This window comes from Cherax quadricarinatus, chromosome 43 (assembly GCF_038502225.1).
Source record: "Cherax quadricarinatus isolate ZL_2023a chromosome 43, ASM3850222v1, whole genome shotgun sequence".
Classification (NCBI taxonomy): domain Eukaryota; kingdom Metazoa; phylum Arthropoda; class Malacostraca; order Decapoda; family Parastacidae; genus Cherax; species Cherax quadricarinatus.
The window spans coordinates 16,416,049-16,435,019 of record NC_091334.1 but is presented as its reverse complement, the minus strand read 5'-3'; the positions used below and the strand labels follow the sequence as shown (position 1 = coordinate 16,435,019).

At 38.4% G+C, this 18,971-nt stretch overlaps 1 protein-coding gene across 1 annotated transcript in view; it reads right to left on the bottom strand.

Moving 5' to 3' along the window:
• Positions 1 to 5,965: 5,965 nt before the first annotated feature.
• LOC128694352 (DDB1- and CUL4-associated factor 10 homolog) overlaps positions 5,966 to 18,971 on the bottom strand; it is a 33,476-nt gene continuing 20,470 nt past the window's right edge. Inside the window, exon 6 of the mRNA XM_070093620.1 lies at positions 5,966 to 15,996. Coding sequence (XP_069949721.1) covers positions 14,776 to 15,996 — 1,221 coding nt within the window. The 3' untranslated portion in view covers positions 5,966 to 14,775. The remainder of the gene's footprint in view (positions 15,997 to 18,971) is intronic.

Sequence of the window (18,971 nt, the reverse complement as noted above, 5' to 3'; positions counted from 1 at the left end):
TTACAGGTATGTCTTGCTACTTCTACTTACACTTAGGTCACACTACACATACATGTACACGTTTATTTATACACACTCATCTGAGTTTTCTTTGATTTTATCTTAATAGTTCTTGGTCTTATTACTTTTCCTTTTATATCCATGGGGAAGTGGAATAAGAATCTTTCCTCCGTAAGCCATGCGTGTTGTAAAAGTCAACTAAAATGCCAGGAACAATGGGCTAGTAACCCCTTTTCCTGTAAAGATTACTAAAAAGAATAAGAAGAAGAAAATTGTCAAAGTGGGAAGTCTGAATGTGCGTGGATGTTGTGCAGATGATAAGAAAGAGATGATTGTGGATGTTATGAATGAGAAGAAGCTGGATGTCCTGGCTTTAAGTGAAACAAAGCTGAAGAGGGTGGGAGAGTTTCAGTGGAGAGGAATAAATGGGATTAGGTCAGGGGTTTCAAATAGAGTTAGAGCAATAATGTTGAAGGATAAGCTATGGCAGGAAAAGAGGGACTATAAGTGAATTAATTCAAGGATTATGTGGAGTAAAATAAAGATTGGATGTGAAAAGTGGGTTATAATAAGCGTGTATGCACCTGGAGAAGAGAGAAGTGTAGAGGAGAGAGAGAGATTTTGGGAAATGTTGAGTGAATGCGTGGGGAGTTTTGAATCAAGTGTGAGAGTAATGGTGGTTGGGGATTTCAATGCTGAAGTGGATAAAAATGTTATGGAGGGAGTAGTAGGTAAATTTGGGGTGCCAGGGGTAAATATAAATGGGGAGCCTTTAATTGAGCTATGTGTAGAAAGAGATTTGGTAATAAGTAATACATATTTTATGAAAAAGAGTATAAATAAATATACAAGGTATGATGTAGCACGTAATGAAAGTAGTTTATTAGATTATGTATTGGTGGATAAAAGGTTGATGGGTAGGCTCCAGGATGTACATGTTTATAGAGGGGCAACTGATATATCGGATCATTATTTAGATGTAGCTACAGTTAGAGTAAGAGGTGGATGGGAAAAGAGGAAGGTGGCAACAACAAGTAAGAGGGAGGTGAAAGTGTATAAACTAAGGGAGGAGGAAGTTCGGGTGAGATATAAGCGACTATTGGCAGAAAGGTGGGCTAGTGCAAAGATGAGTAGTGGGGGGGTTGAAGAGGGTTGGAATAGTTTTAAAAATGCAGTATTAGAATGTGGGGCAGAAGTTTGTGGTTATAGGAGGGTGGGGGCAGGAGGAAAGAGGAGTGATTGGTGGAATGATGAAGTAAAGGGTGTGATAAAAGAGAAAAAGGTAGCTTATGAGCGGTTTTTACAAAGCAGAAGTGTTATAAGAAGAGCAGAGTATATGGAGAGTAAAAGAAAGGTAAAGAGAGTGGTGAGAGAGTGCAAAAGGTGAGCAGATGATAGAGTGGGAGAGGCACTGTCAAGAAATTTTAATGAAAATAAGAAAAAATTTTGGAGTTAAACAAGTTAAGAAAGCCTAGGGAAAGTATGGATTTGTCAGTTAAAAACGGAGTAGGGGAGTTAGTAGATGGGGAGATGGAGGTATTAGGTAGATGGCGAGAATATTTTGAGGAACTTTTAAATGTTAAGGAAGAAACAGAGGCAGTAATTTCATGCACTGGTCAGGGAGGTATACCATCTTTTAGGAGTGAAGAAGAGCAGAATGTAAGTGTGGGGGAGGTACGTGAGGCATTACGTAAAATGAAAGGGGGTAAAGCAGCTGGAACTGATGGGATCATGACAGAAATGTTAAAAGCAGGGGGGGATATAGTGTTGGAGTGGTTGGTACTTTTGTTTAATAAATGTATGAAAGAGGGGAAGGTACCTAGGGATTGGCAGAGAGCATGTATAGTCCCTTTATATAAAGGGAAAGGGGACAAAAGAGACTGTAAAAATTATAGAGGAATAAGTTTACTGAGTATACCAGGAAAAGTGTACGGTAGGGTTATAATTGAAAGAATTAGAGGTAAGACAGAATGTAGGATTGCTAGGATTGCGGATGAGCAAGGAGGTTTCAGAGTGGGTAGGGGATGTGTAGATCAAGTGTTTACATTGAAGCATATATGTGAACAGTATTTAGATAAAGGTAGGGAAGTTTTTATTGCATTTATGGATTTAGAAAAAGCATATGATAGAGTGGATAGAGGAGCAATGTGGCAGATGTTGCAAGTATATGGAATAGGTGGTAAGTTATTAAATGCTGTAAAGAGTTTTTATGAGGATAGTGAGGCTCAGGTTAGGGTGTGTAGAAGAGGGGGAGACTACTTCCCGGTAAAAGTAGGTCTTAGACAGGGATGTGTAATGTCACCATGGTTGTTTAATATATTTATAGATGGGGTTGTAAAAGAAGTAAATGCTAGGGTGTTCGGGAGAGGGGTGGGATTAAATTATGGGGAATCAAATTCAAAATGGGAATTGACACAGTTACTTTTTGCTGATGATACTGTGCTTATGGGAGATTCTAAAGAAAAATTGCAAAGGTTAGTGGATGAGTTTGACAATGTGTGTAAAGGTAGAAAGTTGAAAGTGAACATAGAAAAGAGTAAGGTGATGAGGGTATCAAATGATTTAGATAAAGAAAAATTGGATATCAAATTGGGGAGGAGGAGTATGGAAGAAGTGAATGTTTTCAGATACTTGGGAGTTGACGTGTCGGCGGATGGATTTATGAAGGATGAGGTTAATCATAGAATTGATGAGGGAAAAAAGGTGAGTGGTGCATTGAGGTATATGTGGAGTCAAAAAACGTTATCTATGGAGGCAAAGAAGGGAATGTATGAAAGTATAGTAGTACCAACACTCTTATATGGATGTGAAGCTTGGGTGGTAAATGCAGCAGCGAGGAGACGGTTGGAGGCAGTGGAGATGTCCTGTCTAAGGGCAATGTGTGGTGTAAATATTATGCAGAAAATTCGGAGTGTGGAAATTAGGAGAAGGTGTGGAGTTAATAAAAACATTAGTCAGAGGGCAGAAGAGGGGTTGTTGAGGTGGTTTGGTCATTTAGAGAGAATGGATCAAAGTAGAATGACATGGAAAGCATATAAATCTATAGGGGAAGGAAAGAGGGGTAGGGGTCGTCCTCAAAAGGGTTGGAAAGAGGGGGTAAAGGAGGTTTTGTGGGCGAGGGGCTTGGACTTCCAGCAAGCGTGCATGAGCGTGTTAGATAGGAGTGAATGGAGACGAATGATACTTGGGACCTGACGATCTGTTGGAGTGTGAGCAGGGTAATATTTAGTGAAGGGATTCAGGGAAACCGGTTATTTTCTTATAGTCGGACTTGAGTCCTGGAAATGGGAAGTACAATGCCTGCACTTTAAAGGAGGGGTTTGGGATATTGGCAGTTTGGAGGGATATGTTGTGTATCTTTATACGTATATGCTTCTAAACTGTTGTATTCTGAGCACCTCTGCAAAAGCAGTGATAATGTGTGAGTGTGGTGAAAGTGTTGAATGATGATGAAAGTATTTTCTTTTTGGGGATTTTCTTTCTTTTTTGGGTCACCCTGCCTCGGTGGGATACGACCAACTTGTTGAAAAAAAAAAATATATATATATTTTTTTTTAACAAGTCGGCCGTCTCCCACCGAGGCACGGTGACCCAAAAAGAAAGAAAATCCCCAAAAAGAAAATACTTTCATCATCATTCAACTCTTTCACCTCACTCACACATAATCACTGTTTTTGCAGAGGTGCTCAGAACACAAAACATATAGTCTGAGCAGGCCATACAGCATCAATTAATATGGTAACCTGCTTATGAGCTGATGTTATCCTCAAATATTAAGATACACTATTATAATACAGATTTATAATAACACAAGATTTTTATGGCATGTACAATCAATTAATGTTTCCTTTTTTAACATATTAAAATTTAAAAAAATACATAAAATTTTGCATTGAGCAGTCTTATTATTCTGCCCAACATTAATGCCATGATCAGGTAAGATAAATGTAGATGTCAGAACTGAACAATGGAAAGAAAAGAATATGATTCAATCAGACTAGACATAAAGGTCTACAAGAGTTGAGAGAAAATGTCATGGCTCCATTATGAAAACAAAAATGCTTTGTTCATTATGCAGCACAGTCCTACTGTCAAGATAAAAACAATGAGTCAACTAAAAGTTGGTAGAATTACTACAATATGATAGGTAAAAGGACATGTGTACAACAAATGTGACATTTTTTATTGTGGCAATGTTTTGCTCAACCCATAACGGCTTGTCAAAGCTCCTGGAGAGCAAAACGTTGCCACAATAAAAATGTCCCATTAACTCCACGTGTGTGCTTTTACCCAACTAAAAGCTGGAATACAATGTGAGAGTCTAAACAAATAGAGAGCCAAGTGTTTAGTAATGCTGTATCAAAGAGAAAGAAAAAATGAATCAACTAAGATCTAAACAAGCCTTAAGCCAGTTGGGTTTACTATAAAACACATCTTTATTAACAAACAAAGTAGTGTTTACTAGTATGAGAATGAAGAGGAACAAGAATTCCCTAATTAAAGCCTGATATACAATGCTTCTCAAAACATGTTTGGAGACATTTGGGATTACCATAGATAGAAGGTTCTCTCTGAGCAAAACACTGCCTTACTAAATCCTTGCTCTGCTCCATCTTAGCATTACTACGATACACACATTAAAGCAAAAATGTTACAAGAGAAAAGGGAGTGCCAAGGCTTATTACAATGAGTTAATTTCTGTAGATTTTGATTCAATGAATCCTTAAGACCATCCCTTGCTTATATCAATACCCTATAACTTTCACATGGAATTGAAAAGTTATCTATGCATCAATTAATCAAACTTGAGTTCCGGTGAAGGAAAACACAATGCCTGCACTTGAAAAAATGGGTAGGGATGTTTCAGTTTGGAGGGCCATTTGAGCTGTGAGGTTCATGCACTTCTGGCAGGACAGTTATTGAATGAATGCTATAATGAAGAACATATCATTACCTTGCTAGGAATCAACTGACGTGGAAAAAAATATTTCCACTATAACTTGTCTTGTGCACATCTCATACACTTTAAAACACTTACAGTTTTAAAGCTATTTAAAAACCTAAAAATGAGTAAAAGTACCAAGAACTTACCGAAACAAATTAAAGACACCACTGACTTATCACACCTAAGTTTTCCAACTACATTTAAAGAAGAGCAGCAATCTTCACCAGTAACCTACACTCAGGAGAAGAACTTTATGATCACATTTTGGTCCATTCTGGACCACTGTCAAGCTGCAAGTCACTTGTTACTTGACAATGGTCCAGGATGGACCAAAACACAAGAAAATTAGGGGTGAGTAAGGTAAGGTAATATTTGTGAAGGGATTCAAGGAATCCAGTTAGCCAGACTTGAGTCCTGGAGATGGGAAGTACAGTTCCTGCACCCTAAAGGACGGGTTTGGGATATTTTCTATTTCAAGGGACATCTAAACTGTTGTATGCCTCTGGCAAAATAGTGATAGGGTGAATGATGGTGAAAGCATTTCTTTTTCGGGTTACCCTGCCTTGGTGGGAGAAGGCCAGCATGTAAAAAAAAAAAAAAAAAAAGTACATTGTATCCAGATTGGTCCCCTGTGTATGTCATACACATTGTTTAATGCTACATGAATTTGCAAATATAAAGGAACAGTACTGAATGTAAAGTACTGGGTGATTATTCCTAGGTTCGAAAAATTAAATTAGATACCAAATATCATGCCACAGAAAAACATCCCCAGTTATAACATGGGTATCCACAGGAAAATAGGTTCTGAGTTTAGAACACTTGAGTTGCTAAATAAAAATTCAGGAGCACATTAACGTCATAAGTAAGGACAACTTTATTCTAAGGCATACAAATTTTGAGGCAATATTGGAAATCATTCTTTTCAATACTGAATACTAAACCTTTTATTTTTTAACCCACTGGCCATCTCCCACCAAGGCAGGGTGCACCCCCCCCCCCCACAAAAAAAAAAAAAAAAAAAAAAACTTTCACCATCATTCACACTATCACTGTCTTACCAGAGGTGTACAGATATGACAGTTTAGATGTCACTCTAAACAGTAAATACCCCAAACCTCTTCTTAAGAGTACAGGCACTGTACTTCCTGCCTCTAGGACTCAAATCTGGCTGAAAATTCAGAGTAAATACCAATATGGAATTTGTTTGGGGTAAGTTTGAGCTCTTGGTCCAATGCATGATTAAACTAATTTTGAGACAATATTGCATTACCATTTTTTAAAATATAATAATCAAGGTTTAAAGCTACTTAAGAGCTTTAAGACCAAACTTTATATAATAAATGAGTGTACAATAATGCAAAGCCATGCCAATTTTGAAGAGATACTGCTTAAAAATATCCCTCCTGTATGCATATACATTAGTAGTTGTACAGTGTACTATAAATTTTCACCAACTGCTCAAAGGATAAATTTTTTTACAGCATATGATAAAACTGTAGTGGAGAGGAGGAGGGGTAAGAGTTGTCCCTAGGAAAGGATGGAGGGTGAGGGTAAATGAGGTTGTATGTGCAAGGGTTGGACATACAGCAGGCACATGTGGGAGTGTTAGATAGGGTGGGCATGTTAGATAGGAGTGAATGAAGATGAATGGTTTTTGGGACCTGATGAACTGTTGGAGTGTGAGCAGGGATTCAGGAAAACCAGTTAGCCGGACTTGAGTCCTGGAGGTGGGAATTACAATGCCTACACTTTAAATTAAGGAGGGGTTTGGGATATTTGCCGTTTGGGATGACACCTGAACTGTCGTATCTATGAACCTCTGGAAAAACAGTGATTGTGTGTGAAAGCATTTTTCTTTTCTGGGTCACTCTGTCTTGGTGGGAGACAGCCAATGTGTGTTAAAAACTTGGCAAACCTGCTTTTGAAATATTAAATCTAAATCTTGTAACTGCATTTCACTTTGAAAGTATGTAAAAATATTAAAATACAGGGATGATGAAGTTTAGACAGTACAGAACATAACTCGTAAACATGCAAGTGTGTCATATTTAATGTGATTATCTTGAATTGCTATCAAGTTATCAAAGAAAAAAATAGAAGCAGAAAAAAGTAATTGGCTAATCGCTGGTCCAAGCTGGACCGAAGTCATCATAAGTGTCAGTCTCATGCACATGCATGTGTGCATGTGTGTAAAGTGTCAAACCTCAGCTCAACATTTTCTGGGATAGCCCTTACAAGCCCATCAATCACCTAACACAAAGATGTCTTCCAGAAATGAAGCAGCATAAAGATAAAAGAGGCCACCACCATAAAGGGCAAGAAGTTAAAAACAAAGACACAAAGAAAAAAAAGAAAAAATTATCAATACTGAGTGACACGACAGTCTCTCGCTGGTGACCTGTGGGGCATCCCTAGATGTGAAGATTTTGTTGAATTTGAAGACTTCAATATTAGGGAGCATCCAGTTTATTTCACAGCATGGAAAATATCACTGTACTGGCACTGCCTTGCCTTATATGAAATAAAAAATCTTGTAAATTACCAATTAAGAAGTTCTGCTCTACATTCACATAATTATAACCCATAACACTGGTTTGCAAAAGATATTCCATGGGGTACATTACACAAACCACATCAACATAATCAAATAATAATAATAATAATAATAATAATAATAATAATAATAATATTAATAATAATAATAATAATGCTAGGCAGTATGATGGTAGACAGCAACCACCCAGAGAGGTACTACCTTCCTGCTAAGTGAGTGTGAAATGGAAACCTGTAATTGTTTTACATGATGGTAGGATTGCTGGTGTCTTTTCTGTCTCATAAACATACAGGATAACAGGTATATCTTGCAACTACTACCTACACTTAAGTCACACTACACATGCATGCACACACATATACATGCATGTGCATGAGCACACACACACGCACGTGCATACATGCATGCACACGCGTGCACACACACACTCCATACTCATCTGGGTTTTCTTCTATGTATTTTCTTAATGGTTCTTGTTCTTCTTTATTTCCCCTTATCTCCATGGGGAAGTGGAAAAGAATTCTTCCTCTGTAAGCCAAGTGTGTCGTAAGAGGTGACTAAAATGCCAGGAACAAGAGGCTAGTAACCCCTTTTCTTGTATAAATTACTAAATTTAAAAGGACTTTCGTTTTTCTTTTTAGGTCACCCTGCCTTGGTGGGATACGACCGGTGTGTTAAAAATAACGATAATGATGGCAATAATAAAAAATAATACCACATTTACCCGCATACAGGTTGAGATTTTAAAACCAAATTTTTAAGCAAAAAGTCAGGAATCGACCTATTTCATAGAAGTTACTTTTGAAAGGTTGAAATTCTGACATAGTGAGGGTCTACCACACACTAGATTCCAACTTCTTTAGTGTAACATCAAGGTATAAACCACACTTAGTAACCACACCCAACCTTAAATAAATTTGATAATATCCAGTAGTTCATGCTGGCCTCTTCTCTCATTTTGTTAACACAACATAGAACAGAGCACTGTAGTAGGTCTATCTGTCCATGCTAGGTATGACCAACTCATATCCAACTTTTCTCACTCTTATGTGCATCCAATCCATTTTTAAAATTATCCAATGTAGTGTTAATGATCAAAAAGGATGCAGGCAGGTTGGCTGGGAAGGAGGAAGGAGGCAGAAAGGGAAGGAGGTAAAGGCAGAAAGGGAGGGAGATAGAGAAGGAGGGAGGCAGAAAGGTCATAATTTACATTAATGACCTTGACGAAGGAATAACGAGTGATATGAGTGAATTTCCTTAGGACACAAAAATAAGCCGAAAAACAGGTTCTTAGGAGGACACCAGTGAACCTCAGGAGGATTTGAATAAGTTAATGTCATGGTCTGATAAGTGGCAGATGTAGTTCAATGTAGATAAGTGTAAAATCCAAATCCTTGGGAATGAAAATAACCATCATAGTTATAAACTAAATGATGTAGAGCTTGATCATACAGAATGTGAAGAAGACTTGAGAGTCATGGTAAGCAGAAATCTGAAGTCAAGACAACAGTGCCTAAGTGTGTGCAATAAGGCTAACAGATTACTTGGGTTTATATCAGGAAGTATAAGTAACAGGAGCCCAAAAGATATTTCACAGCTCTATATATCACTAGTAAGGCCTCACTTAGATTATGCAGCTCATTATGCAGCTATACTACAGAATGGATATAAATGCACTGGAGAACATACAGAGAAGGATGGCAAAATTAATCCACTGTATAAGAAATCTCTCATATGAGGATAGACTGAGAACCTTAAACCTTCACTCTCTTGAGAGACATAAAATGAGATATATACAAGTGGAAGATGGGTGCAAACAAAGGCGATACAAATAAAGTACTGAGGATATCAAATAAAGTGAGAACTAGAAATAACCAATTTAAATTAGATAAATTTAGATTTAGAGAGGACATAGGAATGAATTGGTTTTCAAACAGAGTTGTCAATGTGTGGAACAATCTGCCAAGTAGGGTAACAGAAGCTAAAACCTTGGGTAGCTTTAAAAAGATTAGACAAATATATGCACGAGAAGGGCTGGTTTTGATCAGTAACTAAGGTTTTGAAGCAAATTCATGAGTAGCTTTAGGAAAAGGTTAAACAAATAGGTAGATAGGAGTTGTGATAGCTGGTTCTGAGATGGACCTGCCTTGTATGGGACAGTATGCCCTTTGCAGTGTTCTTCCATTTTTATCCAAACTTCAATGGTATCTAAACAAAATTCTTATGTTCTTATGAAAGGCAGCCCTGCCAAGCCCTATGCAGCCCTGCCCTGCCCTGCTTTTGATCACTGAAGCTAAACCTTTGGATAACTTTAAAAACAGACTGGACAAATATTTGAGTGAGAAAGGTTGGATTTGAGGACCTAAACTGAACTTTTTATGTAATATGCAAAATGAGGGAAGACATGACTGAAGTGTACAAATGGAAAATAGAGAAAGGTGATATAAATAAGATTCAGAGGGTGTCCCTCCAAGAAAGAACTGGCTAAGTTTAGGTTTAGGAAGAATATAGGAAAGTACTGACTTGGAATAGAACAGCTAATGAGTGGAACAATCTACCTAGTAGGGCCACTGAAGTTAACCCTTTCAATGTCCAGACCTTCAAAATGAAACTTGCTCTCAATGTCAAAAAAATCTTCTGAAATGGCAGAGAATCTTTTTCTGAAGGTAATGACACCAAAAGTACTAATCTGATGAAAAACTTAAGGAATTACACAGGTGCAAAGTTGGCAGACTCAGCGCAATTTATGTCCTGGCAATTTTGACAATTTTGAGTCCTATTTTAAGCCAATTCTATTGTTCCAGTCAACCAAATTCTAAGCTATTTTCTTAGTAAGCCTTCCATTCTATTGACTGAGCACAACAAACTAGCCATTCAACTATTTAAACTACCCTATAAAGTGATCAGAATTCGGTAATTTGGCCATCTTCACACAAAATAATTTTTTCTTATTAACACATCGGCTGTTTCCCACCAAGGCAGGGTGGGCCGAAAAAGAAAAACTTTCATCATCATTCACTCTATCACTGTCTTGCCAGAGGCATGCCTACACTACAATTATAAAACTGCAACATTAACACCCCTCCTCCAGAGTGCAGGCTCTATATTTCCCATCTCCAGGACTCAAGTCCAGCCTGCCGGTTTCCCTGAATCACTTTATAAATGTTACCTTGCTTACATTCCAACAGCACATCAAGTCCTAAAAACCATTTGTCTCTATTCGCTCCTGTCTAGCACACTCACGCATGCTTGCTGGAAGTCCAAGCCCCTCGCACACAAAACCTCCTTTGCCCCCTCTCTCCAACCTTTCCTAGGCCAACCCCTACCCTGCCTTCTCTTCAATACAGATGTGTATACTCTCGAAGCCATTCTATTTTGTTCCATTTCTAAATGTCCAAACCATCTCAATAACCCTTCCTCAGCCCTCTGGATAATAGTTTTGGTAATCCCACACCTCCTCCTAATCTCCAAACGACAGATTTTCTACATTATATTCACACCACAAATTGCCCTCAGACATGACATCACCACTGTCTCCAGCCTCCTCCTCATTGCAACATTCACAGCCCATGCCTCACACCCATACAAGAGCGTTGGTATAACTATACTCTCATCCATTCCCCTCATTGCTTTCAGGGATAAAGTTCTTTGTCTCAACAGACTCCTCAGTGCACCATTCACTTTTCTTCCCTCGTCAATTCTATGATTCACTTTATCTTTCATAAACCCATCAGCTGACATGTCCACTCCCAAATATCTGAACAAATTCACCTTCTCCATACTCTCTCCCTCCAATCTGATATCCAATCTTCCATAACCTAATTTTTTTGTTATCCTCATCACCTTATTCTTTCCTATATTTCCTATACTGAGGTGGTTTGGTCATTTAGAGAGAATGGATCAAAGTAGAATGACATGGAGAGCATATAAATCTGTAGGGGAAAGGAAGGCAGGGTAGGGTAAGGGTCGTCCTCAAAAAGGTTGGAGGGAGGGGGTAAAGGAGGTTTTGTGGGCAAGGGGCTTGGACTTCCAGCAAGCGTGCAGAGCATGTTGGATAGGAGTGAATGGAGACGAATGGTTTTTGAGACCTGACGAGCCATTGGAGTGTGAGCAGGGTAATATTTAGTGGAGGGATTCAGGGAAACCGTTTATTTTTATATAGCCAGACTTGAGTACTGGAAATGGGAAGTACAATGCCTGCACTTTAAAGGAGGGGTTTAGGATATTGGCAGTTTGGAGGGATATGTTATATATCTTTATATGTGCTTATAAACTGTTGTATCTGGGCACCTCTGCAAAAACTGTGATTATGTATGAGTGAGGTGAAAGTCTTAAATGATGATGAAAGTATTTTTTTGGGGGAGGATTTTCTTTCTTTTTCGGACCCCCTGCCTCGGTGGGAGACGGCCGACTTAAAAAAAAAAATCCTTCTTTTACATACCCTACCAAACTCATCAACCAACCTCTGCAACTTCTCTTCAGAATTTCCCAAAAGCAGTGTGATCAGCAAAGAGCAACTGTGACAACTCCCACTGTGTGTTAGATTCTTTATCTTTTAACCCCACACCTCTTGCCAACACCCAAGCATTCACTTCTCTTACTACTCCATCTATAAATATATTGAACAACCATGGTGACATCACACATCCCTGTCTAAGGCCTACTTTTACCGGGAAATAATCCCCCTCTCGCCTACATACTCTAACCTGAGTCTCACTATCCTCGTAAAAACTTTTCACTGCTTTCAATAAACTACCTCCTATTCCATACATTTGCAACATCTCCCACATTACACCCCTATCCACCCTATCATATCTTTCTTTCTTTCTTTCAACACACCAGCTGTATCCCACCGAGGCGGGGTGGCCCAAAAAGAAAAACAAAAGTTTCTCCTTTTACATTTAGTAATATATACAGGAGAAGGGGTTACTAGCCCCTTGCTCCCGCCATTTTAGTCGCCTCTTACAATACACATGGCTTACGGAGGAAGAATTCTGTTCCACTTCCCCATGGAGGTAAGAGGAAACAAACAAGAACAAGAACTAGAAAGAAAATAGAAGAAAACTCAAAGGGGTGTGTATATATATGCTTGTACATGTACAAGTATGTGTAGTGTGACCTAAGTGTAAGTAGAAATAGCAAGATGTACCTGAAATCCTGCATGTTTATGAGACAGAAAAATGGACACCAGCAATCCTACCATCATGTAAAACGATTACAGGCTTTCGTTTTACACTCGCTTGGCAGGACGGTAGTACATCCCTGGGCGGTTGCTGTCTACCAACCTACTACCTATACCCTATCATATGCCTTTTCTAAATCCAATTTAAAAACAGAATTTATAATAAACAACATAGACATTCCTGACACTAAAATAACACTTCCTCTGCTCATTAGTCATGTCCCCAGGCCTCTTCTGTATCACATTCGTTTTCCATTGTGAATTCTTTTTCACACAAAAATAGATTTACTTATTTCTCAGATAATAAAATAGAGCCAGGAAAGACTAGTCATGGTTTACAGCATTCCAATAATTGAATCAAACCTATTAAAAACCCATAAAACAGACTGGAGATTGTAGGGGGCCCCTACCTATCCTCTGGAATATCAGCAAAAATCAAATATTTCTGCTACTTTGAGCTCAATTTCAAGCTACTTCCAACTCTGAAACCAGTCAAAATCAACTCTATTTCAGTAATATGTCTTAATTCTATCAAATGATACCAAGAAAAAGCTAGTAAAACTATAAAAAACCACCTGAGACAACAACACAAATTTGTTACTTTAAACCATACACATGGTCACAGTTTTTTTCCCATCATGCATGTGAGGGAGGATTTTTTTATATGCTGTGCACACTCACCACACAGACTCATTCTCTCATATCTAGACCAAAATTTACCGCTCACAGTTTGTATGAGTGAGCTGAGCTCATGACGGAGAACTATGTCAGGGATCTGGCTTCAATGATGTACTGTAGTTCTATGTGATGGACAGCAAAAAGGTTAAAACTTTGGGGAGCTTTAAGTATATGTTGGATAAATTCAGGAGAGGGGGGGGGGATGGATCTGAGCTGGACTTGCACAACATGAGTCAGAAAGTTTATCAAAGCTTATTTCTTGGATAGCCTTGAAAACGGACTGGAAAAATATTTTGTCAGAGGGTTTGAGTTTGGAAAGGACTTGCCTAGCATGGGCTGGTAGGCCTACTGCAGTGCTCCACTAGTCTTATGTCACATAATGGTTGGATGTGAGCAAGACCTGCCTAGAATGGGTCAGTGGGCCTACTGCAGTGCTCTAATTGTCTTTATGTCCGGGGCCAACCTATACATGGAGTCAGGTTATACTCAGGTACATATAGTAATAATAAATTTTATGCAAAATACTGATAGATGGTAATAAAAATAATAATAATAATAATAATAATAATAATAATAATAATAATAATAATAATAATAAAAATATGCCCAACATAAGCCCTCCATGCCAGTTTTTTTATCAAGTTCAATCCTACAAGGTTGAGAGGAAATACAAATGAAAGACACAATAAAAACAAAAAAAAATAACATATAATTAGAGTTAAGAAGAATCCTATGCTAAATAATTACAGAGAAATCTGGATAAGCCCTACACTCCCTACAGTACACAACTAACTGAACTGCAATGGGCCACACTCTTACCAAGTGAACAAATACAACAGTCTACTGCAGGATGTACATACACACGCATTTGTAAGCTTCAAAACAATCCTTAGGTATTGCATAAAAATTATCTGCATCAGCTGATGGAAATCAGCATACAGTCTGATTAGTTATTTGTTAAATCACACAAAATTTTGAGTATCCATGACAATAGTAGCATAATTTCACATGGCTTACCATTTACTAGGACATGAAAAACAACATTTTTTTTAAATACTGCTGCCTGCTTTAAATAAGGAAGACTGGATGAAAAGCTACTACTATAAAAAGTTATTTCTAAAAATAATTGACTAAGTGTGGTATATAAACTGCTTTACAAGTTACAATCTGCATGTTATTCATTATTCCAAATCGTCAAGGACATCTTTTAGATGCGATTATTAAGGTGCCTCTGAGGCTAGACATATAACCCCTTCACTTCGTTCAGTATTTGTTAACGCTGTCTCACTATGTTTTTTTCAAAACACAACATATTCACTTTAGGTAGGAAAACACTGACTGACATAGCTGCACAACAGTGTCCAAGCTGAGGCAGACAAGCATTTATAATATCTTAACTCACTCTTATCGGCACTAGAGAACCGGTTGATGCCACACAATCTTGCCACTGAGGCAGCCCGAGACTAGAAGGCAGTGTGTGGGGGAAAACTTGGTACTCACAACACAGTTTGAGTGACAATTACTAGTTGACACATCATATAAAGTTTGAGGGGTATCTTTTACACAGGTGGAGAGCTCGGAACAGTTTTGATCAAACATCATTAGGCGTACACCATGAGCGTAAGGGGAGCATATTAACCGACCATCAGAATTAAAGCACAATTCTTTTATAAAACCTCGACCTACATTTGGTTCTTCAATATAGTGAGTCAATCGTGGTATATTTTTAGCAATCTTGTGGTTAGGGTCTACAGTGCGATAGTATCGTGGATAATTTTGTCCAGGACGAAGTAATAAAATTGCTCTATGATTGCCCGAGCCAGTTCTTATATAAAATGCATTTCGAGAATCAAAGGCATTGCCTGCAGTTCTCTCAGAGCCTGAATTTTCTCTTCTAGAGTCTAAGTCTCTCCTGCTGCGAATGCTAAAAGTCCTGTTGCGGCCAATACGTTGTAAGGTAGACGAGGACCCCTCCCCAGGCCCACTGCCTGAGGAACCTTCCCCTTCTTCTCTACTGGATCGCTGATGTCTTCCTTGTCGAAGTCTTTGTTCTTCACGCCTCTCTCGTATGTGTTCTAAAGCCTCAAACACATCCATAGAAGTGAATCTAAACTGTATGTCTATTCCCCCTCCTCCTCCTCCTCCTCCTCCTCCACCTGCTCCCACAGCAATTCCTGCACCATCTACAACACCAATGCCACTATTTCCACTAGCACCAGCTCCAAAAGAACCCCTTCCCTCTCCCCCAGCTCCACCAGCACCTCCACTGCCTCCTCCTCCTCCTCCTCTTTCACCACCTCCCCCACCTTCACTACCACTATCTCCACCACCTCCATCATCGCCTTCATCTCTAGGACTATGCCTCAACATAATTTCCACTCTGGGACTGAATGTCAGAGAGAGGTGAAGATTTCCACTTCCACCCCCTCCTTCACTCCCAGTACTACTGCTACTGCTACTACTGCTTCCACTCATCTGCCTAGTCTGAGTTGAGGATATTTGCACTTCTGGTTCCCTAGTTGAAGGAATGTCATCGTAGGGTTCAAGATGATCATGTTTGTCTTCATCTTCATTTTCATCATCATCTTTACAAGCTGTTACTCCAAGTTCCTGGATGTCATGGACACAGCTCCACTGAAACAAGTCAATACTGTTAGATGCTGTTACCATTACAAAACACTACACAAGCAACAATATGCAAAAATAAATATATAAACTTGGGATGCAATTTCTATATAGCTGACGAAATGAACAAGCACAAACAAAAAAAATATTACATATGCAATCAAAGTACAGTGGACCCCCGCCGTTCGGCAGCCGCAACTTTCGTGAAATCTGACTTTCGGCAAGTTTTTTCGGCAAAATTTAGCTTCACGGTTCGTGATTGGACTCGTGATTCGGCGACCTTCTGGTACGTGTCTGCCCGTTAGCATGCACACAAAGCCAGTTTCCTGCACTATTCACACTCAGTGTGCCATTGCCTCACCCTACGGGTTCATACAACACATTTCATAATAATTCATTGTTTTTGTGCTTGCAACTGCTAAATAAGCCACCATGGGCCCAAAGAAAGCTCCTAGTGCCAGCCCTTTGATAAAGAAGGTGAGAAACACGACAGAATTCAAGAAAAAACTCATAGCAAAGTACTAAAGTAGAGGAGGAAGAGGGGAGAATGTGCCTTCTGCAGTGATTCTACAATATGCACGATACTAAAGCAGCAGGCATCGATAAAGGCTATAGCTCCAGCCAGCGATAAAGTGTAGAATTAACAGTGTAGCAAGTAAGTGATAGAAAAACAACATGAGAGTAACTCTCCAATGCTGTTGGATGAGTATAGGACCGCTGAACATACACCGCCCTGCTATCTTCCACCACCCTAAACCTCTGCCAACATCTCCTTCATCAAACTAACTAATTAAACTAACATCTCCTCCAAGGTAAGTGTAAATTTAAAAGTGTAAATGTTCTGAGCACCTCTGCAAAAACAGTGATTATGTGTGAGCGAGACGAAAGTGTTGAATGATGATGAAAGTATTTTCTTTTTGGGGATTTTCTTTCTTTTTGGGTCACCCTGCCTCGGTAGGAGACGGCCGACTTGCTAAAAAAAAAAAAAAAAGTGTAAATATAAAAGGACACTAACGGAAATATGTCACTGTTGAATTTTTGGGGTTATCCTGGGTACTTTACACATATGCTGCTATGTATGATAATCTATGTATGTAACTGTATTTGTGTATACCTGAATAAACTTACTTATTTATAAATTAAAGTGTAAATATTTCTTATTTATAAATTAAAATGTAAATACACCTACCATCCGACTTACGACCGAGTTCGGTTCCGAGAAACCGGTCGTAAGTCGAAATGGTCGTAAGTCGAACTTTACTACTGAATATCAACAAAATATTTTTGTAATGACTTTATTTTATTGTTTTATTTTGGTATTTCACGTTTTACTCTACATTTTATGTTGTTAGTACTGTATTTTATACTGTAAGGTTTAGGATAAACACTGTGTACAACACAAATAGTTGTTTATTTCCCAGAAATTTGGCATAAAAAACACGGTCGTAAGTCGAGTGGTCGTAAGTCGAGCAGGTCGTAAGTCGGATGGTAGATGTATTTCTTATTTATAAATTACATACATTGTTTAAGTGTGATGGTGGTGGTGGCCAAAGCCTCCACTGCCACCAACACGGCTTCTCTCAGTGGCGGCCCTTAACCCTTTGGGGGTCGGCAGGTCCTCTCAGAGACTTGTTCTCAGGGTCGGCCAAATTTAAAAAAAAAAAAAAAAATTTTTTTCTTATGAAAAGATAGAGAATCTTTTCCCAATCATAATGACACCAAAAGTATGAAATTTGATGGAAAACTCACGGAATTATGCTCTCGCAAAGTTAGCGGTCTCGATGATGTTTACGCATCAGCGATTTTGCCCAATTTGAGCCCTATTTTCGGCCAATTCCAGTGTACTAGTCAACAAAAGTCATAACTATTTCGCTAGAACTCCATTTTTTCTATCGAATGAGTACAAGAAACCACCCATTTACCGATTTCAACTATCCAATAAAGTGGTCAGAATTTAGCAATTTTGCCAATTTCACACAAATTTCAAAAGATGTCAATTTCCGAATAGGGTCCAGAATAAACAAGAAAGACATTCCTGGCACTAAAATAACAAGTTCTCTGTTCGTTAGTCACACCCCCAGGCCCCTCTTATATTTCTTTGGCTTTCCACTTTGAATTTTTATTCTTACAAAAAAGTAAGATTTACTGTTATGCAAACTACTGCATTAGTGTAGAAATGGTATAAATAATATCAACACACTTGTGAAAGAATATTAGACTCACCAGTTGATGTGTATTGGACGCTTGGCATGATTTGTTTACTTTTGGACTTTGATAAAAATCGAACATTTCTGCTACTTTGAGCTCAATTTCAAGGTACTTTTCATTGTAAAACCAGTCAAAAATCATCTCAATTTCTGTAATATGTCTTCCATTCTATAAAATGAGACCAAGAAAACTAGAATACAACAATAAATACCATACGAAAATACAGTGCAAAATCGCTGTTTTAATCCAAAAACATGGTCAAAGTTTTTTTTTCTCATTACGCACTGTGTGCTGCAGCATTTTTTTATACTGCGCACACTGACCACATAGACCCATTCTTTCATATGTAGGCCTACCAGCTTTCTCTCACTAGATTTGAGGGTGCTAGAATTTAGGCGTACTAGTACGTCAAAAACCCTGGGTCGTAAGCCGTACTAGTACGTCCGAAACCCCCAAAGGGTTAAGCCCAACAACAACACTTACACCATTTACTCCTCTCATACATTATGCCATATTTTATTCATTTCTATGTTACTAATATTGTTTATAATATCATATTAGATGAATTGTGATAGATAAATAAGCCATAGAGATGATATTAGCATCATATTGAAGCATAATAGGCTCGCCTTCCTCTTGCCTCCTACCTACCTCCTACACCAACAAGAATCAATAAAGGTTAAGTGCAATGTTAAATCTTCATTTATCCATTTTATTAGTGCATTATATTTATTTGTCACTGTTTTCTGTATGTAAATCTATATTTAATCTTTAAA